Below are 22,513 nucleotides of genomic sequence, written 5' to 3'. Positions count from 1 at the left end.
TCTGGGCGTGATGACGTAATCGATGATTTTTTAAATAAGAATAGGGGTCGTGTGGTAGCTCATTTGAAAGATTCTTCAATTCTCTATTCAGTAATGTAAACATTTACATAATTATTTATACAGGGTGTCCAAAAAATTTTTATTAAATTAAATTATTTGACAAGAAAAGAAGTAGAAGGACACCCTGTGTAAATAATTATATAAATGTTTATATTGCTGAATAGAGAATTAAATAACCTTTCAAATGAGCTAGCACACGACCCATATTCTCATTAAAAAAATCATCGATTACGTCATCACGCCCAGATGGATGACGTCACTAGTATACCATATCTGCCACAATATCATAACCTAAAAATAAATATCGACCTGTTTCGGGATTTTTCCTTAAAGTCGCCGGTTTACGAAATAACGAATTTATTCCTTTCATTTGCACTACACTGTCGGTGGAAAATAGTGTCGCGCACGCTTGATTAGCAATTAAAAAACAAAGGAGTTTGGAATATTGTATTGCAAAAAACTCTTCGGGATTTCATCAATCGATGTTTAAAGAATATCTACCTACCTTGGTAACATTCAAATTTTCAGTTTTTCACGTAGTTTTTGAGGGTTAAAAATGGCCAATTTAGCAATTTTTCAATTTTTAATCGCTTATATGTCAAAAACTATCAATTTTAGAGAAATGTCACTAAAGACCTTTTCTGTTTGAAATGATCCAAAAAACCTAAAAAAAACTTTGTTCCATGCAAAAATAGTTATTTTCCTAACAAGTGCAGAAAGTCATTCTTTTCCGCACGCGACTGCAGTTTGCCGAACGACGCGAAGCGGGAGTTCAGAACAATATTTAGGGGGTTGTTAGGAACAATATTTTTTCTAAGAGTCTTTAAAAAATTACCAAATCTTAATCAATTAATTTAATTAATATGAAAATACATACACAAATTAATTCTTTGACAAGGTTGTCAAAACCAAACTTTCAATATAATCAGTTAGCATGACGACGATCTTGGTTTCCATGACGATGATTAAAAATGACTGTTATTGTCTACCGATTTGACTTTCGAATATTATGTTAATAGTATATTGTGCAACAAGTGCAGAAAGGTACTAATTTCTCACGAGTTTGAAAAGTTGCGGTACGAGCGCAAGCGAGTGCCGCAATTCAAACGAGTGAGAAATTACCTTTCTGCACGTGTTTCACACTATACTTTTTCTATAAGCACAGTTTTTCCTAAAAATAAAAATCACAATTTCCAAACGACGATTAATTATAATAGGTACCTATGTGATAAATTTTAAACTGTATTTAATTAATACCTACTAATCAATTTAAATTCCTTATACCTAAATAAATTGCACAGAAATCAGTTAAAAAATTAATGCACTGCCTTAATTTGTTTAAATTTAAACAATTATTACACATTTTTGACATTATATTTATGCAGTCACGGATTTACACAAAACCTACTTCATTCGACGTATCTTGCACAGGTTGCTAAATCCTTATTGGTTATTTGATAATTATAAAATGTTTAATAAGAATAAAATTGTAAAATAAAACAGTTGTAACATCCATAATTTAGTTTCTATGCTATAGTTAAATATAATTGTCTTATAGGTTATATATTTGTCTAAAGTTTAACCACGGATGTAAACAGAATATAACGTTACTCAGAATGCGGTAGTCCACGGATGTAAACAGAATATAACGTTACTCAGAATGAGGTAGTCAACTGTGCAGAAAAGAACTTTGCGGCACAGAAACGTCACTTTGCGGCACAGAAACGTCACTTTTCTGCACACTAATGTCAAATATCTCATACTGTGAGAAAATATCAAGTTTGCTAACATAAAACCGTGCAGAAAAGTGCACTTTGAATAGTGCTTGTAGAAAAAATTATTTTATTTCATCGAATTGTCGCGTTAATTTCATTAAAACAGGAACACAATAAGATATATTTGAAATAAATTAGTAAATAATATCTAAATATTAGTTTATTGCATGTATTTTAATTACTTTAAGGCCATATTAACATATCTAAATTAACACGCGTGCGGAAAAGTAAAAACCGCGTGCGGAAAAGTATCACGCGTGCGGAAAAGTGAAACTTTCGAAACTAAAATGCGTGCGCGAAAGTAGATATTTTGCACGCTCGTAGAAAAGAATAATTTTTGGAAAAAAACAAAAAGAAACGTTTAAAACATTTTTTACCCACTTTTGGTCCTGGCAACATGCAAATTTGTTAAAAGGGGTACTTTTTGAGTAAGATTGTGCGCAAAAAATCCGAATCGGAATATTTTTCCTAGCGGATGCGCTGTGGCTTTCTGGACTAAATATTCGTATAATGATTATAATGATTAATAAAAAAAGTAACCTCCAAAAGTGAAGTTAAACGGTCAATTTCTGCCAAAGCCTGTGCCAGATCCTTCTGCGCTAGTCGATATTTCATTGACTCATTGTTCAATCTCTGTTTTGCTGTTTTCGTTTCCAATGTTAATTTTCTATTGAGTATACTATTAACGTCATCTGTGTTTTTTAGTTTAACCTGCAAATCCTCGATTTGGTCCAACATTTTTTCCCTGTCAATGAGCCGTTTATCTTTGTTGAGTTTTTCCAAATGGATTAATTTTTCTTGTGTTCGCAGAAGCTCTTCGTCGCGTATTTTTAGGAGGTCGCTTAGTTCTTTGATTTTTAATCGTTGTGCTTTATTTTTTTCTGTGATAATTCGGAGTTGTTCTTCGTGAGAGCGAATTAGACGGGGAAGATCAGCATTGGTATTCTCGTATCTAGAACAAAATTGTTAGATATCAATATATATGTATATACATATTTTTACTTGTTTAGAACAGAAAAAAAAAATAACAAACTCACAGAAAATTTTCAATCTGGCGATAAATCCTAAAACAAGTCGATTTTGATTTTTAAATTATTATTTTTTGACATAATATGTCATATATAATTATATATTATACCTACTAGTGACGTTATCCATCTGGGCGTGATGATCTAATCGATGATTTTTTTAAAATAAGAATAGGGGTCGTGTGTTAGCTCATTTGAAAGGCTATTCAATTCTCTATTCAATTATAACATTAACATAATTATTTATACAGGGTGGCCAAAGAAATATTGAATTAAATTATTTGAACAAAAAAAAAGAATGTATGTAATTGATTTAATTCAAAATACACTTTGCTGCTGACATAAAACAGAAAAAACGTTTATTTGACAAATAAGAATTGCTTTTCCCTTAAATTCAATGTTCTAACTACCAAAAGGCAGGTGGGCACTTGAACTTCGAATTTAGGCGAAAAGCAATGTTTGTTTATGAAATAAACATTTTTTCTGTTTTCTGACGGCAGTAAAATCTATTTTGAATTAAATTAGTTACATACATTCTCGGAAGATGCTGCGTAGACGCCGTATTTGTACTGAGACAAATCACAGAAAAGGCCATTGAGTATAATAAACCAGCATATCTCATATATATGTTTTATAGACCTGACAAAGGCTTTCGATCGCATCCAAGTCGAAGACGTCTTACATTTACTGTAAAGAAGAAACATACCAATCAATATTATACAAGTTATCGAAAACATCTACTTTCATAATCGAATACTTCTTCTTCTTCTTCTCGTTGTCCTATCATGTCCTAAATGACTTTGGTATCACCTATCCATCTTTTACCCATTTCTTCCACGCCTTCCGGTCTCCTGCCATTTCCTTCATCTGTTGCACTGTTTTCCCTCTATTTGTCCCGATTTCCTCGATTTGTTCCATCCACCCCTTTCTAGGTCTGCCCCTTCTTCTTTTCCCCTGTCTTTTGGCATCTGCCACCTTCTTTACTAGTCTGTTCTCGTTCATCCTAGTTATATGTCCAAACCAATTCAGTTTTCTTTTTTTAATTTTTTTCTCTATTGGTTCCTGACTTAGCTCGTTTCTGATGTTTTCGTTCCTTTCCCTATCCATCTTCGTCTTTCCAGCTATTTTTCTCAGCTGCTTCATTTCTGCTGCATTTATGGCACTTTCATGTCTTTTATTTGTGACCCATGTCTCGCTTGCATATAGAAGAGTGGGTACTGTGATTGTATTATATACATGTATTTTTGTTTTCTGGCTGAATTTCCTTTTTCCCAGTATCGTATTATTAATCGCATAGTATATTTTCGAAGCTTTCTTTGTCCTATTTGCAATTTCTAGGTCTAGTTTTCCGTCATTCGATATTATCGTGCCCAGGTACTCGTAAGCCGTCACCCTCTCCAATTCATGTCCTTTACAGAGCACTCGTGTTTCGCCCTCAATTTCCTGCTCCTGTTGACCTATTTTCATCATCTTGCATGTGCTGATGTTTATTTCTAATTTCATTTTCTCTATTTCCTCAGTCCATACATCAATTAGTCGCTGCATCTTTCTCGGGTTGTCTGCTAAGAGAACGACGTCGTCAGCATACAGTAATCCTTCTCTCATAACTGGTGTTAGGTGCGTGTAGCCTATTATTGTTTTGAAGTGGTTTGTTCTTCTTTTTACATTTTTAAATAATTTGTCCATAATTATGACGAATAGGAGTGGGCTTAGGCTATCTCCCTGTTTTATCTTCTTGTTCATCCTAAATTCTAGTGATCTGCTACCTCCCATTTGCACTTTTTCCACCATTCTGCTGTACGTGCTTTTAATTATCTCTAATAGTTTCCTCGGTATTCCCAGCTCCTCTACAGTATTCCACAATACTTTCCGGTCTACTGAGTCGAACGCTGCTTTAAGGTCTATGAAGGTCATATGTATGTTTGTTCCCCGATCATTATTTTTTCTATTATATTTCGTAATATGCTTATGTTGTCAACTGTTTGCCTTCTGGCTCTGAATGCTGTTTGTTCGTCTTCCAGTTTTTCTTCTACCTCTGTTTTTAATCTTCTTTCTATTAGTCTCGTATAGAGCTTGAACACTACTGATGAGAGGCATATATCTCTATAGTTTTCACAGGTAAATTCTTCTCCTTTCTTGTGAATTGGGATCAGTAAGTTTTCTTCCCACTCTCTCGGCATTTTTTTGTTCTCCATGCTTCTCTCATTATTTCCAGCAACCACTTCTTTCATTCTTTCCCTATCCATTTTATCATTTCGGGATCAGTTTTATCTGCTCCGCTCGCCGTTCCTATTTTTATTCTACTTATCGCTTCTTCCATTTCTTCTGTACTTATTTCTTCCATTTGGTTTTCGTCTCCTGCTGTCTGTTCTATGGTTCCCTCTGTCTCTATTTCTTCACTTTCCTCGCCCATATATTTCTCTTCATAATACTTTCTCCACACCTCTAGTATCTCTGTTGTATTTGTCTTTAGTTTGTTGTGTTTGTCTTTTACTCCTCGGAGTTCTTTTCTTTTCTTTCCTCTTAGACCCCTTACTTTATTCCAGAAGCATCTGTTGTTATCTCTGTAATTTTGGTTTAGTGATTCACCGAACTTCTTCCAACTCTCTGTTTTTCCTTTTCTTGCTAGTTCTTTCACTATGTTTCTGTGTTTTTGCTATTCTTTTTTATCTTGTTCCTCTCTTGTACTATTGTATTTTTTCCATGTCTTTTTCTTTTTCCTCACTTCTTCCTGTATATCATATCTGCATTCTACCATTACGTTTTTTTGTTTAATTTTCTGACTGTTAGATTTCCGCATATCTCTTGTGCCTTCTTCATTATTACTTCTTCAAATTTTCCCTATTTTTCCTCCATATCCATTTCTATTTTCTTTCTCTCCTCCATTTTGAACTCCTTATCAGTTTCTTCTCGATAGCTCCTTTTCTTTTGTTCATCTTTTAGCTTTTTTATTGCTATTCTGCTGTATTCTATCTGTTCTTGGTGTACCGGTTTTTTGACATGTCATCTCTGCCATTACCAGTCTGTGAAGAGTTCCGATCTCTGCTCTCTGTTTTGTCCAGACTTGTTTTATATTTTGTTTCATTTCTTGCGTGTAGACTACGTAATCTATTATGCTTTTTTGCATCTCTGTCTTCTGCTACAAATGTATACTTATCTTGTAGTACTTGCTGTGTAAACGAGTTTCCTATTAATAGGTCATTTGTCTGGCAGAATCTGATTATTTTAATTCCATTTCTGTTTAGCATCTCTTCACCATGTCTTCCCATGCAACCAAGTCCTTTGTTTTCATCTTTCCCTAGCCTTGCGTTCCAATCACCCATTATTACTATTCTTTCACATTTTTCTCTTATCTAATCTAGGGTATTCTGTAGTTCATTGTAGAAATCTTCCATTTTTTCTTCTTCTGTTCCTTCTGTTGGTGCATATATTTGCACTATGTACCATTCCTCTTGCATTTACAGGGTGTCCAGAAACTCTACCGACAAACGAAGACAGGAGATTCCTCAGATAATTTTAAGATAATTTAACCCAATTCACCTAGTCCGAAAATGCTTCCTAAGGGAGCTAGAGCTCTTTGAAGATGGCGTCATGTAATTAGTTTTTCTTAAATACCTCCAGAACGCTTTTATTTAGAAAAACGAAAATTGGTATGCGAATTTACTTTACAGAAATGAATCGATTCCATCCATTGCGAATTTCTAGTACCAGTCATAGGCGTCCGTTTTGGGTAGGGCAACGGTTATTTTATCGCCTAACTTTTTTGTCTTTAATTTTTAAGCATTTTTGATACTGGATTATTAAATTGTAAGGTATTCTAATACTAAAAGGTACTCTTACTTTAAGTCGATAGGATACACCGTTTTCTAGAAAAATCGATTTGAAAATTTTTCGTTCTTTGAATGTCAAAAGAAATTATTCAAAAAAACACTATTTAGAAAGATGAAAACTGGTACATTTATTTATTTTCCAGAGACTAATCGATTTAATTAATGGCGAATTTCTAGTACCGGTCATAGGCGTCCGTTTTGGGTAGGTCAACAGTTATTTTATAGCATAATTTTATTGTCATTAATTTTTAAGTATATTTGACACTAGATTATTCAATTATGAGATATTCGAGTACTAAAAGTTACTCTTGCTTTAGGTTGGTAAAATACATCGTTTTTTTTATTTTTTTTTTCAATTTTTTTTTCAAATTCCCAAAACTAAAAACTTTCATTTCAAATCGATTTTTCTAGAAAACGGTGTGTCCTACCGACTTAAAGTAAGAGTAGCTTTTAGTACTAGAATACATCACAATTTAATAATCCTGTATCAAAAATGCTTAAAAGTTAAAGAAAAAAAAGTTATGCGATAAAATAACCGTTGCCCTACCCAAAACGGACGCCTATGACCGGTACTAGAAATTCGTAATGGATGGAATCGATTCATTACTGGAAAGTAAACATGTTTACAAATTTTCGTTTTTCTAAATAGAAGCGTTCTGGAGGTATTTAAGAAAAACTAATTACATGGCGCCATCTTCAAAGAGCTCTAGCTCCCTTAGGAAGCATTTTCGGACTAGGTGAATTGGGTTAAATTGTCTTAAAATTATCGTAGGAATCTTCTGTCTTCGTTTGTCGGTAGAGTTTCTGGACACCCTGTATATTTTTATGTACATTATTCTCGACGATATAGGTTTGAAATCTGATATTCTTTTTTCTATTGTCTCTGTGACTACTATGCCTACTCCTTCTTTTGCTCTAAGTTCTTTGTCTACCCCGGAGTAATACATCGTGCAATTTTCTGATATATTTTCTTTTCCTCTTCCACATTTCTTTGTTTCGCTTATACCTATTATTTGCATTTTAAATTCTTCCATTTCTTGCACTAATTCGCATTCTTTTCCTCTAAAAGTGATGTTAAATTCCATGTACCAATTTTCAAGTTATTTTCGTTTATTCTAGTTTTTGCGTCTTGTCCTTGTTTCATTTCCATGTCAATCGTGCTAGCTGTTTTTTTCAATGTCCTTTTTCTTTTGTCCATTTTCTTGTTGATTTTCCTTTCCTTTTATATGTTTTTCTTTATCCAAATTCCATTCCGTTGTCTTTGCGTTGTCGTCATCATCTTTACTATCCCTCGTTTGTTGTTTCCTTAGTTTTTTGGAACAGATTTCTCTATTTTTTCGTTTACTCTATTCCATCTCCACTCCTCCCTATTTATTGTAACCTATTTTTACTTCTTTTCCCTTTTCTTTTTCGTCTTTAGCTAGTTCTCGGAGCTGTTTTTGTATTTTCCTCTCTTGTTTCGTCATGTCGTTGTTGAGGAAGATTTTTTGATTTCTTATGTTTTTTAGTTTATATTTGTTTTCCATGACTGTTTGCTTGTCTTCAACATTATATAGTTGGATAAGATAGTGGGATTCTCCTATTTTTATTACAGTTCTAATGTTTATTCCTAGCTGTAGATTGGTTTTTAAAAAGTTCTCCACGGCTATTTTGAGGTCTGTTTGATTTTTTGTATCAATATTCAGGCCGCTTACAACAATATTATTTTTCCTTTTTTCTTATCTATCCATTCCATATTGTTTTATTTGTGTTAATTCTGCTTTTATATCTTCATTTTCTTTTCTGAATCCTCGTTCTCTTCTTTTAACTTTTTCATTTCCATTGCATATGATTTTTGGTCTTCTCTTAATAATCGAATACAGGCAAAGATAAATGGAAAACTAACACAGTTTATACCAGTACAAAGCGGAGTCAGACAAGGTGACTCGTTAAGCCCACTGCTCTTTAATATAGTAATGGACGAAATAATAGAAGCAGTACGAAAAGGTCATTGTTACAGTATGGTGAACAAAGAAATCCAGGTATTATTTTATGCAGACGACGCCGCATTAATCGCCGAAACAGAAGACGATCTCCAAAGATTAATACACATCTTCAATACAACAGCCAAGAAATAAAATATAATAATATCAGCAGAAAAAACCAAATGTATGACATCTAAATACCCACTATGATGTAAATCGAGATTGATGGGAAAATAATAAAGCAGAAAGCAAGGTTTAGATATCTGGGAATACAGACAACCAGTTACGGAGATGTTGAAGAAGAAGTACGACAACAAACCTTAAAAGCAAGTAAAGCAGAGGTATCTCTTAACCCTTGAACGCCCAAGGGTGGGTAAAAAATGTCCACCTAATGCGTGTTCCCTTGTAACATATTTATTACGTGTTTGAAAATTTTATAAAAATTATTTATTGTTAAAAAGACAGTCTTTTATCGAATGTTAAATTGGTTCTACCGATATTTTTGAAAATAAAAGTAATATCTTGAGTTAAATATGGGTGGGCATAAAAAGTACACCCTTGGTAAAACTTGTTACTAAAGGTTTCTATATAATTTCTCGTTGGTAGGAACATAATCCATATAATGATCGACGTATAATTACATAATCGACATAATTATCCGCCAATGCGGAGGCTGAAAGGAAGAATGTGGAGAAAATCGACAAATCTGAATTACTGGCTTTTACTGATATGTTAATTTTGATGTACATTGTAATTTTGTTGTAAGGTTTGTAAATTGTTTATATTAATATTTTAGAAGATGTTGTGTTTATTAAGCATAATATTCTTAAGTTTAATCCCTTTCCAACAACTCTCAATAAATATATTAGCTATTTTCGAGGTGGACATTTTTTACCCACCCTTGGGCGTACATGGAACCTAAAAAAGGTTGGGCGTTTAAGGGTTAATGACACAATCTGGAAGAACAAACACCTAAGACAAGATACAAAAGCAAGAATCTATAAAGCAGCAATTAGACCTATATTGACATACACGGCGGAGACAAGACCTGACACATCTAAAACGAGACGACTACTAGAAACAACAGAGATGAAAATACTCCGACGAATATCAGGGAAAAGTCTGTTGGATAGGGAGAGAAGCGAAAACATAAGAAGATCATGCAATGTAGAAGACATAAATGGATGGGCGACAAAACGTAAACAGGAGTGGAACGAACACATTAGTAGAATGGCAAAGGATAGGATAGTACGAATAGCACGAGATAAGTCACCAAATGGACGAAGAAGTATTGGCAGATCAGGAAAAAGATGGTGCGATAACTTAAACAATTTAGGAGGCTAATGATAAAGAAGAAACAGGCTTAAAGCCTACATACAAAAAGGAAAAAGAAGAAGAAGACATACATTCTTCTTTTTGTGTCGAATAATTTAATTCAAAAAAATTTCTTTTGGACATTCTGTATAAATTATTGTGTTAATGTTTAAATTACTGAATAGAGAATTGAATAAACTTTCAAGTGAGCTAGCACACGACCTAGCACGATGCTAAAAAATCATAATTTAAAAATAAAAATCGACCTGTTTCAGAATTTAAGAAATAACAAATTTATTCCTTTCATTAGCACTATACGGTATAATAAAAAACATCTCCAAATATTAACACACATCTTCAATACAACAGCCAAGAAATAAAATATGATAATATCAGCGAAAAAACCAAATGTATGACAACATCTAAATACCCACTTAGCTGTAAGTAAAGTCAAAATTGATGGGAAAATAATAAAGCAGGAAGCAAGGTTTAGATATCTGGGAATAGATACAACCAGTTACGGAGATGTTGAAGAGGAAGTACGACAACAAACCTTAAAAGCAAGTACAGCGGCGGAATCTCTTAATAAATTATTGTGTTAATGTCTTTATTACTGAATAGAGAACTGAATAAACTTTCAAGTGAGCTAGCACACGACCTAGCATGAGACGCTAAAAAATCATAATTTAAAAATAAAAATCGACCTGTTTCAGCATTTAAGAAATAACAAAATTCCTTTCATTAGCACTATACTGTATAATAAAAAACATCAATATCTGCCTAGTAATTCTTTGCAGAAGGAAGAAAGAATTAAAAAAGATAGTGAAACAACTTGAAAAGGTAGCTCGAGGAAAAGGAATCTATATAAACGAAACAAAAACTAAGTAGTTGGTATGGACGGACAAGGAATTTGAACAAGGACAAAATTTAATGATAACAACGGATGAAGGAAAAATGTATAGATTTGAACAGGTAGAGAGATTTGAATACCTTGAGTAAACCAAGTATCTGGAAGAAAATACACAATAGACGAATGAAGGGGTATCGTTGCATGTATGCACTTAATAGAATACTTAGAAGCAAAAATTGATGTAAAGTAGCTAAATTAAGAACTTATAGAGCTCTATTAATACCAATAGTTACGTATGCCTCAGACACCTGGACTATGACAAAAACTGAGAGATTACACGTAGGGAAAAGAAAAATACTTCGAAAGATATTTGGGGGAAAATGATAAGTAGTGAGTCACAAAGACTTAGATGATTAGGACATGTCCAGAGAATGACACAAGTTAGAATGTTAAAAATCTTGTTAAACTCTACAATAGAAAAAAAAGAGAAAAGGACCAGATGGAATCGTTAAGTTAATGACAACCTGAGCTATCCCAATGTAAGCAATTAGAAAGAAAAAGCGAAGAACAAACGAAAACGGAGGAACATTATAAACCAAGTCATGAATCTGCTTAGCTCTAAGTACAAATATTTATTATAATCTTCGTGAGAGCGAATTAGACTGGGAAGATCAGCATTCACACACAAATCACACAGTGTAAACATGTAAATTTCACTCCATGACCAAATCATGGTGACAAATCACATGATAAATCATGTAATGTAAAGTCGACTTTAGATATCAATATATTTATAGATACTTTTACTTATTTAGGACATCAAAAAAGTGCCTCTTAGGCTCGATGCACATTTGTGTGTTTTCAAGCTGCGTACCCGCTGCGGACAAGCTGCGGGCGATCGCTGGCGGTTTAGCAGTACATGAGTTGATGTTATTCACTGCACCCTCCCGTGCACGCCGCGGATCAGCTCGAGTGTGCAGTAAATAAATTAAACTCATGTACTGCTGAACCGCCAGGCCAGCGATCGCCCGCAGCTTGCCCGCAGAGGACACGCACCTAGAAAACACGCAAATGTGCATCGAACTAACAAATACAAAACTGCAAATTTTAATAAAACAATAACATGAGAAATAACTTACTTTGAAAGTGCTTTATCTTGTCGTTTTTGGAGATTTTTCAGAATTTGATTTTCTTTACTGAGTTCCTAAAAAAAATAATATAGGTATTCATTAATTTTATACAGTGCGTCCATAAAGTAACCCATTAACTTTATCAGAAATTCCCCAAACCGGTCGATTTTTGATTTTAATTTGATTTTCTGTCATAGATATCACACTAGTGACATCATCCGTCTGGACGTGATGACGTAATCGATAATTTTTTTTAAATGAGAATAGGGGTCGTGTGCTAGCTCAATATTTGAAGGGTAATTCAATTCTCTATCCAGTATTCTAAACATTAACATAATTATTTATACAGGGTGTCCAAAAAGAATTTTTTTAAATTAAATTAATTGACACAAAAAGAAGAATTTGCGAAATTTATTTAATTCAAAATACATTTTACTGCTGTCAGAAAACAGAAATGAAATGTTTATTTGACAAATAAACATTACTTTTCACTTAAGTCCAATGTTAAAGCTGCCACCCACCTGTCTCTTGGACGTTTTAACATTTAATTTAAGCGAGAAGCAATGTTTATTTGTGAAATAAACATTTTTTTTTCTATTTTCTGATAGCAGTAAAATGTATTTTGAATTAAATAAATTACGCACATTCTTCATTTTGTGTCAATTAATTTAATTAAATTTTTTTTGACATCCTGTATAAATATTATGTTAATGTTGATATTACTAAATAGATAATTGAACTACCTTTCAAATGAGCTAGCACACGACCCCTATTTTCTAATATTGTTGTTTATTTAGCTAATATTGAATTTATGCGTTACTTTATGGTATTTAATGCGCGTTCGTTGAATTTGTCTTTCCTTCTACTTTAAATGATCCTTAATAATCTAAAACAAACAGAATTTTTTTATAGAAACTCACCGATAAATGATAATTGGCATCGTTAAGTTGACTCTGGATCGACCTAAGTTTCAGTAATTTTGCTGAAAGCACCCTTTGTCTCACTGAATTTGTAATGTTTGTTGTCATCTTCGTATAATTCGATCGAAGTGGATACATTAACGGATTCTTTGCTTTCCTCCTTTGCAGATAACAACTAGAATTTGTCGTACATACTGATTCACAACTTTTGCTCCTAAAAACACCAACTTTACTTGTATTTATTTACAATCAATTAAGTAGTATTAGTAGATATTATTATTATTTACCACAAAATATCATGAAGAGTTCAGATTAGCTGATGATGCAACGATATGATATATCTCTGGCTCCTGTGAATAAGTACATAAGTCAACAAATTATCAAAACTGAGATATTATGTGCTTAACGTTAAAATGTAATTCCCCGGCCTATGCCTAAACAAATAAGTCCAATATTTTTAAATTTAGAGAATAATGAGCATGTGAATATTCAAACATCTCGAAAATTATGAAACATAACGGAATAACTAGTCTTATACGGTTTCAATTAATTTTTGCGAATTGGAAACAAACCGATAAGTACAGTTATTTGCTTATTCACCACGTGATTTATCGGACTGGGTTCACTTGAAACTTCTATAGTAGGCATTTTACCCATGTTATACTTAAATGATATTCTTTGTCATTCTTTTCTCACGCCATCGTCAACTAGATGTTTATGACGCCATAAGCCATAAAAAATATGGAACTTACAGCGAAAAATATGGAACTGAAAAGCCCCAAAAGATACGTGTTCTAAATGCGATAGTTTAGCAATTAAAATATTATATGCAGAAGAAACTGAAAAGGAAAATTTAAGCTTAGAGCAGAAAAATCATCACGTAGCAGCTCAAGAAGCGTATAACGCAAAGTCAAGTGATAAAACTTTAGCCATAAATGATGCGACAACTGCAGTATTTGCTTTCGATTTGCAACAATGTTTGCCAACCCCTTATTTGAAAACATCCATTTCATTTTACAAACGGCAACTCTGGACCTACAATCTAACTGTCCACAATTTAGTTACTGGTATTGCTACTTGCTATATTTGAAATGAGTCTGTTTCAGCCAGAGGAGGAAATTAAATTGCCTCATGTTTGTACCAACATCTTATGGATCTTTTATCGACCATAAAAAGAGTATGTTTATATTCGGATACATGCCAGGGTCAGAATAAAAATAGTCACGTGTCAGCAATGTTTATGCGCGTTTTGCAAAACAAAAGTAGAATAGAGTATATTGATCACAAGTTTCTTGTAAGTGGTCATACACATATGGAAATATGGAATGTGATGCAGATCATTCTGTTATTGAAAAGGAGAAGAAGAAAACTACGATGAAAATTAACCATCCGTATGATTGGGTATAGCTTATAAGAAGCTGTAAACAAAAGAATTCTTTTATAGTAAAAGTAATGGAATCCAACGATTTTCATAATTTTGCAGCATTATTGAAAACTGATTTGATACAAAAAAAAGTTAAAAAGAAAAGAGAGTGGCGAAAAGTTTCTTTGGAAAGATCTGCAGGGGGCACGTTATTCTGCAGATAATTTTACAACTCTGTATTTCAAGTCGTCACTTAATAATGAAGAATAATTTAAGTTTGTCAACTACAGAAGAAGGGAAAAACAATCAGCCCAGCTTCAACTACTAAAGCTGTATGATGGGCCAGTTCCGATAAGCAAAGAGAAGAAGAAAAACCTTATGGAGCTTTTTCCTTTCATAGATAAACAATTTTGGCCATTTTATCAATAGTTTTTGCTAGCTGATGTTCCTGACCTCGATCCCGATTTAGTGGAGGTCGATCCTGATGATATTTAGATATTTTTTGTGCTCCTTTGGTTTATAATAAAATATTTTGATTAAAAAATCCACAAGGAAAAGAAAATGTTTTTCCTGTAGTTGGCTGTATACCGTCAATCACAAAATTGGAAAGAAATCCTTTGTAAAAGGTATAAAAATTTTTTATTAAAATATTTTATATTCATTAAATCGGCTATACTTATTTTTAGATCGAACACTGAAGATGATTTTTTATAAAAATCGAAAACGTTTTGTTGTGATGTAGGCCTTTTAAGTGATTTTAATAAAAAAAAATTATACCTTTTAAAAAGCATTTCTTTCCAATTTTGATTAAAATTTTGTGGAATTATTTTAGATATAAGCAAATAAATCATCGCAAAATGTGCGTAATACATATCACTATTTAAGATATCTTGAGTTATGTCAAATTCGCACCTAAAGTACAACCGTGAATATCCGGATAAGTCATTCTATATCTTCTAAAATTTAATTTAATGTAAGTAATAATATTTTTATTCAATAATAGCCTCTTGTTATCGTCAAAAAAATGCTTTTAAATGTTTCAACGTTATTATGCGATTTTGCACGAACCCGTAAACATTGTTTCGGCTCTCCTGAAAAATTTACTAAAGTTGACTTATGTGCTTATTCACAGGATTCAGAGATATGTTACCGTGTTACCGGCCAAACCCGATTTCAGGATAAACTAGTTTGTTTTATGCGCGATAGGATAACCTAGGCCAAACTAGTTTATCCTGATATTAATCCGGACATTTCACGGCCTAGTATAAACATTATATTATACCTTCCTACAAAGCCAAAATAAATAGATAGACTGAATAAAATACATACTCTGTATTTGGAAAATAACCATTTTATTAAAACGATAATAATTCGGCGTTCAAAATAATGGACAATTGGTAATACAGTCGGAAAAATTAAAGAATACCCATGAACGAACATATAAAACACCCTGTATTTTCCTGTCGCCGTGTCACAAAGAAAATTGTCCAGTGCAAAACATGTAACAATAATTATTACATGTACTTGCGCTGGCCAATTTTTTTGTGTGACACGGTGACAGGAAAATACAGCGTGTTTTATATGTTCGTTCATGGGTATTCTTTCATTTTTCCTACTGTACCTACAAACAATCATATTATAAAACATAATCAGTGTTTTTTTATAAAAGCAATAATTACACCTCAATTATAAAAATTATTATTTATTTTTTCATGGAGTTCTTTGGGGACACTTGCCGAGTATCATTAGGTACCTTCTTGCACTTGCATCTGTTTGTGGAAGTTTTGTTGACAAAATGTTGTCCTGGTCCAACTGAATCTCTCGTAGCTGCAACCCTTAACGCTATTTCAGAGCTTTGGTATATATCTGCTACCTCTAAAAAAATTTGATAGCAAATGTCGATTTCTGATCTGAAAAAAAAATATTAAAAACCTTTTAGATACATTAGGACCATTAAGTAATACCCAAAAAGTTAGATAAATGATTAAGTATGACAAAATAAAACCAACAATAGGTATAGTTTCTGAGGTACCTACCTACACAAAAAAATTGGCACCAAACTTGGTGTACTACTTCAGAAGCAAACTATATTCTAGATTTTAATTTGTTTACTTAATAATTTATCTAACTTTTTGGGGTATTAGGTCTCAAATATGTTTTAATTATTTTTTCAGATCAGAATTCAACATTTGTCATCAAACTTTTTTAGAGGTAGCAGATGTAAACTGAGGCTCTACTATATCGTTAAACGTTGCAGCTACGAGGGATTCAGTTGGATTAGGACAAGATTTTATCAAATGCAGCTGCAACAAAAACTGTTTCATACACAGATGCAAGTACAAGAAGATAATGATGCTTCATAATTCTAATGTCACCCAAGCACTCCATTGAGGTATAATTATTGATTGTACAAAAAAACACTAATTCTTTTTTTTTAATATGATTGTATTACCAATTGTCCATTAGATTTAACAACGAATCATTATAGTTTTATTAAAAATGATTAATTTCGAATTACAAAGTATTTTATTAAGTTTTCTATTTATTTTGGCTTTGTAGGTGTACTATATATTGTTTACACTAGGCCGTACTAGTTTGCTCGGCAGTGTCCGAATTAATATCAGGATAAACTATGTAGTTTGGTCTAGGCTAAACTAGTTTATCCTATAGCGTTTGGGACAAGCTAGTGTATGCTATCGCGTAAATTGGGTTTGGCCGGTAAAATATACAGTAGAAATGTTTGCAATAAGTGAAGCTCTGAAATATACAGGGTGAGGCAGATAAAGGGCCTATTAGAAATATCTCGAGAACTAAAGCTAAGAAAATCTTGAAAATTGGAATACAGGGGTTTTGAAGTATGAACTATTTAATGAAAATATTTTCTTCTCTTTGCTACTTCCGGTTATACCGGAAGTTGATTGTAACTTCGTTTTTTTAAATGAGACACCCTGTATATTTTTACATTTTTTGATTCTCCTCGATTTCTTGTTTCTTAAAATATAAGGTTTTGTAGTATTATACAGGGTAGGTTAAAAGATAATTACGTTTTCTTATTAATTTCGTAGCAATATTTAACACCCTGTAGGATTGTAGTAGATTGGTATAATAAACTCTATTAATGTTCAAATGATTTTTAATATAGTCTACTATTGTTAAGAGTTATTGGTATAGTTAAACTTTTCATTTTAGTATACAGGGTTGGTCGAAACTCGGAATGAGTATTTTCTGAGTTTTCTTAAATGGAACAGCCTGTATTTTAGTATTGTAACAAAATTCTATTTTATGGTACTTTTTAATTTCTTAAGCATTCCCTATACCTAACTTCTTTAATTTGTGAGTTATTGGTGATTAAACCAAACGATAATTGCAACACAAAATAGGTGAAATTGTATTAGGTTGGCCGTGAAAATATTCAGTCACAAATAATTTTTTAGAAATAAATACATATTAATCTATACTGATACTTAAAATTGCCAATAATGGTTGAGGTATCAAAATACCATCGAAGTTAAGATTGTTGGTGCGATTAACAATTAAGCACAAACTAAAGCAGTTAGGTATAGGGAATGCTTAAGAAATAAAAAAGTACCATAAAATATCATTTCATTATAATACTAAAATACAGGATGTTCCATTTAAGAAAACTCAGAAAATACTCATTCCGAGTTTCGACCCACCCTGTATACTAAAACTAAAAATTTAGTTACACTAATAACTGTTAACAATAGTAGACTATATTAAAAATCATTTAAACATAAATAGAGTTTATTATGTCAAACTACTACAATCCTACAGGGTGGGAATATTGCTACGAAATTAATAACAAAACGTAGTTATCTTTTAACCTACCCTGTATATTATTACAAAACCTTATATTTTAAGAAAGAAGAAATCGAAGAGAATCCAAAAATGTAAAAATATACAGGGTGTCTCATTTAAAAAAACGAAGTTATAAGCAACTTCCGGTGTAATAGATGAAAATATTTTCAATAAATAGATCTGTCTTCAAAACCCTCTTATTCCAATTTTCATAATTCAATTGTCTTTAGTTCTCGAGATATTTCTAATAGGCCCTTTATCTGCCTCACCCTATATACTTGGGGCTCAAAGACCCAAAAGTATTATATTTACAGATTGCAAAAGTGGCGCCGAGAACTTAAATCATCTAGAAGTAAAAATACCACAGGCCAATTACGAAATACTTAGCTCGCAACGAAAGATGATAATAGTTTGGATCAAATGTCATTAGAGTATTTAAGGAAATGAAATTGCCGATAATTTTCCAAAATCTGCCTCAGACTTACAGCTTGTCCAGATGAGGGCGGTTTGCCAATGTCGACGTTGCGGTTTACCTGAACTACCCAACCGCCGCGGTTCATGTTGCCAAGGAACAAATGGAATCGTACATATGCAACCACTCCGTCGTCAAACCGCAGCGGTTGTAAGTTTACTAGGGTAATAATGGGATCCCCAGTAGAGATTTTAATTGCTGGATGCAGCATCGCGGATCTGCAAACGTGTCAAATTCGAAATAAGTTACTTAATGTCTTCATTAGCCTCTTTATTCAAAGCCTTGAGTCGGTAACTTGCTATTCTATAGCGCTAGCAGTAGCTCAGTAGGCTGGAAAAATTTCTACAGCCTAAAAGTTTGCATTGATAAAGCTTTGATAGACATTGATTCTGCGATAATATTCTCTGCTAGTGGTCAATAATCAATGAGTTGATCGCCATTCTTTAGCCGGTTAAACTGGCTATAGAAGCTCTTTGCAGAAGAGAGTCCACTTTGATAACGGCCGACGAAACCATGAATTTTGCCGTAGACAAACTAAATAGCCAGAACTCTAGCCTTAGTGCCGATCCATATGAAGCATTACGCAACAGAATCGTGGAACGGCGTCTTTGTGAAGTTACAGGTACATTAGTGTACTTACAAAGTCCAAAAAAGTATGACGAAGGACTAAACAATACTAAACAATCCTGGTTATTTCCCCATGCCGAAAAAGAACGCAATGCGACAAGAGATGAAGAATTTTTTGAGTCGTATAAATAAAGAAGTGATTGTGAAACCAGTGCAAGAGGATATAATGGAAGAAGATGGCCCAACTAATCCGGAGCCCGTGAATTTGGAACAAGAACTTGAGATTGAATTGAAACGAGAAAGAGAAAACTTTTATAACCAAAAAAAACTGGTTCTCTTAAAGATTACGAAAAGATTTTGGAAAAGGAAATCGCCGTTTATGAAATAGAAGGAGTGAAAGGCGATTATTTGTCCACGGTCTATGACTATTTGATGACCTTAAAACCGACCAGCATACAGGCCGAAAGGGCTTTCTTCGTAACCGGCTATATGTGACAGTTCTGTGCGAAGTAGGTGCGAATAGTGTGATAGATAAAATATGTTTTTAAGGTCTCACTTCCAAAAAACTAAATAATTCATGTTTCTATTTAGGAAATTATAATACAGATAAAATAGTTATTTATGATATAAGTGTTAAAAGTACACGTTTAAGGCACGCATGTGAAAGTTTTCACATGAGTGCATTAAAAATGTACTTTTTAACACGCATATCATACAATATTTTTTCTACAAACGTAATTACAGGACAATATCTACAAAAACTTTTACTTGAACTTGAATGACATTCCATTTTTATATTTTTTTGACATTACATCAAAATTGTCTATACGGTCAATACGAACTGCAGTGCCTTAAAAATTTTAAAGCACTAGTGCCTTAAAGTAGAATTTTTAACGCTCGTATGGAGTGCTAAAAATTGCATTTTTAACACGGTTGTAGAAAAAAAAACCATTTAAATCATGTTTTTATTTTGATTCCACATTTTGCTGGATCCAGCTGGATTTAGGCCAATCTTGCAAAAATTCAGCTGGATTGAAAATGCTGCTCTAATCCTCAGTCAACCGCTCTCATGTGTACGATACAAACGTAGGCTGACCACGGCGTCAAACGCTGCTAAACCGCCCACATATGGACAAGCTTACGCTTTGTCCACATAAGGGCGGTTTGCTAACGTCGACTGCGCGGTTTACCTGTTTTACTTGATCCCACCCTAATGCCGCCTTTGAAGTTTTCAAAAAAAACAGGTAAACCGCGCAGTCGACGTTGGCAAACCGCCCTCATGTGGACAAAGCGTTAGATGGATTCTATTTAACAGTGTACTCTAAAGAGTACAGGGTGATTGATTAGTGGGGTAAAGCTCCGTATATCCGTTATAGTAATAGATACCAATAAAAATTAATAACAAAAATTGTAGCCAACTTTAAGCTTCACATTTCAAAATGAATTGGAATTTTATGGGGTGTTCGATAACATAGTGGCAGACCAAACTTTTGTTTTTATAAATGGAACACACCCTGTATTTTATTTGATATTCGAAATCTCCTTAACTTTTCCATTACAAAAATATAAAGGTTTGGTATGTTATACTGGGTATTTACAAAGTTATAACCAATTTTATATGAAAATCGTAACAAGTTCAACTCCCTGTATAAATAAAAATAAGCACAATGGCAATGGTTTATATTGATGCCGTATGTTTTTATTTATTGTCAAGATTTTCTCATAAATGATTGATATTGCTAATTTTCTTTATATTGAATACAGGGTGAGTCAAAACGCAAGTACAATATTTTCTCAATAATTTTAAATGCAACACCCTGTATTTTATATCACTTTCGAAAAGTACCATTACCGTACTTTAATTTTTTTTTAACATTCCCTATGTCTACATTTATTAGTTTTCGGAATATTTTCATTTTTCAGAACAAATTATTAATTACGGGTCTAAATCTTTCCAAATTTTAAGGAAGCCATGACTGAAATGTCTAAAACTGACAATTTACGATTACTGATTATCAATCTGATAATAAATGTAATAATGTAGCAAATAAAGACAGAAATCATTTATTAGTAATAAATTTTACAAACAAAAACACAACCACAACATACAACATTTTTGAAACAATTAAAAACTACTTTTATATACTCTATGTCATAATATTATGTATAGGGCAGACTGGGGTTGGTTGTTACAGGGGCAGGTTATTAGTTATTACAGACGCTTAGTCGTTGACTCCATAACAAGTCTGATAAATTTCGCGCATGTCTGTTACCTATAATATATCCAAACGACACAGCGCCAGTCCATCGTATAATCCCGTAGAGTGTGGTTATGTGTTTTCATGCCTCCGAATAAAATTTAATGTGCCAAAGTAAGTATTAATATCTTGGTACCTAATACATAATGATATTAAATATTCTTGTGACGTGTAAATGCATCAGAATATTATGTTTCTTTTTTTATTATATAGTTGCTCAATAAATATAGTTTTGTTAAAGTTATTCAGCATTTTTCACAAACCATGCTTTTGGGGTTGGTTGTAACAACCAGCCCCATAACGGGGTTGGTTGTTACGTTTGTCGTCAGCATATATTTTACACTTTTTGTCTAACTCAATAGTGTTTAAGTTTTATTTCAGTTCTTTAATAAGTAAAAGAAGTGTCAAACTTTTGTTTAATTTATTTAAAATACATTTCTTAAAAATAGTTTTTGTTATATTATTCTTTTAGCCAAATCTGTAACAACCAACCCCGGTCTCACCTAAGTTTTTAGTTTGTGAAAACTGTCATTATAGATAGCAGTGCGTGAAGGGTTTAAAGTGTGCGTGAAGTAACACTGTATTTTAAGTGAGATTTACTTGTTCGCACTGTTTTTTGGCACACTTTCATATTATCAAATATCCTTAACGTTCGCGTTGTCATGGTGATGACATAATGAGCAATAAATTACAACAAAAGTTTTGACAGTTTTGTGGTTTGAAAGAAGTTAGAATTTTTAAATATCAAAGTTCTAAACATTGTAGAATAGAAATGAATTCCAGTGACGAAGTGTTACAGTTTTTTTTATTTGTTTATCGTAGATAAAATATTGTATGAAACTGTGCGTGAAGTACTTTTTGCTAACTTACGCGACGTATAGCACTCGCTCGGCTGTCGCTCGTGCTCTAAACATCGCGTGCATTCCCAAAAAGCATACTTCACGGATTGTTTCATAAATAACTATTGTATGTAAGTGTAATAGTAATAAATAAAGAAAGAAAAATAATTTATTAGTTATTAATTTTACAAAAAAAAAAACACAAACACAAAATGCAGCATTTTGTGAAAACAATTAAAAACTACTTTTGTATGTAAATGTAACAATGTAAGTAACAAATAAAGAAAGAAAAATAATTTATCAGTAAAAAATTTTACAAAAAAG

The 22,513-nt window shown here is 32.7% G+C and overlaps 1 protein-coding gene across 1 annotated transcript in view; it reads right to left on the bottom strand.

Annotated features, from left to right (window-relative positions):
* The window catches only part of LOC114336494 (lebercilin-like protein), a 52,743-nt gene that overhangs the window by 18,520 nt on the left and 11,710 nt on the right, over nucleotides 1–22,513 (bottom strand). The window contains exons 2-4 of the mRNA XM_028286868.2: nucleotides 12,872–13,085; nucleotides 11,961–12,025; nucleotides 2,376–2,787 (exon numbers count right to left, since the gene is read on the bottom strand). Of these exons, the coding sequence (XP_028142669.1) occupies nucleotides 2,376–2,787; nucleotides 11,961–12,025; nucleotides 12,872–13,085 (691 nt within the window). The remainder of the gene's footprint in view (nucleotides 1–2,375; nucleotides 2,788–11,960; nucleotides 12,026–12,871; nucleotides 13,086–22,513) is intronic.

This window comes from Diabrotica virgifera, chromosome 8 (assembly GCF_917563875.1).
Source record: "Diabrotica virgifera virgifera chromosome 8, PGI_DIABVI_V3a".
Classification (NCBI taxonomy): domain Eukaryota; kingdom Metazoa; phylum Arthropoda; class Insecta; order Coleoptera; family Chrysomelidae; genus Diabrotica; species Diabrotica virgifera.
Note: the sequence above shows the minus strand (reverse complement) of the source record. Positions and strands in the feature narration are given on the sequence as shown.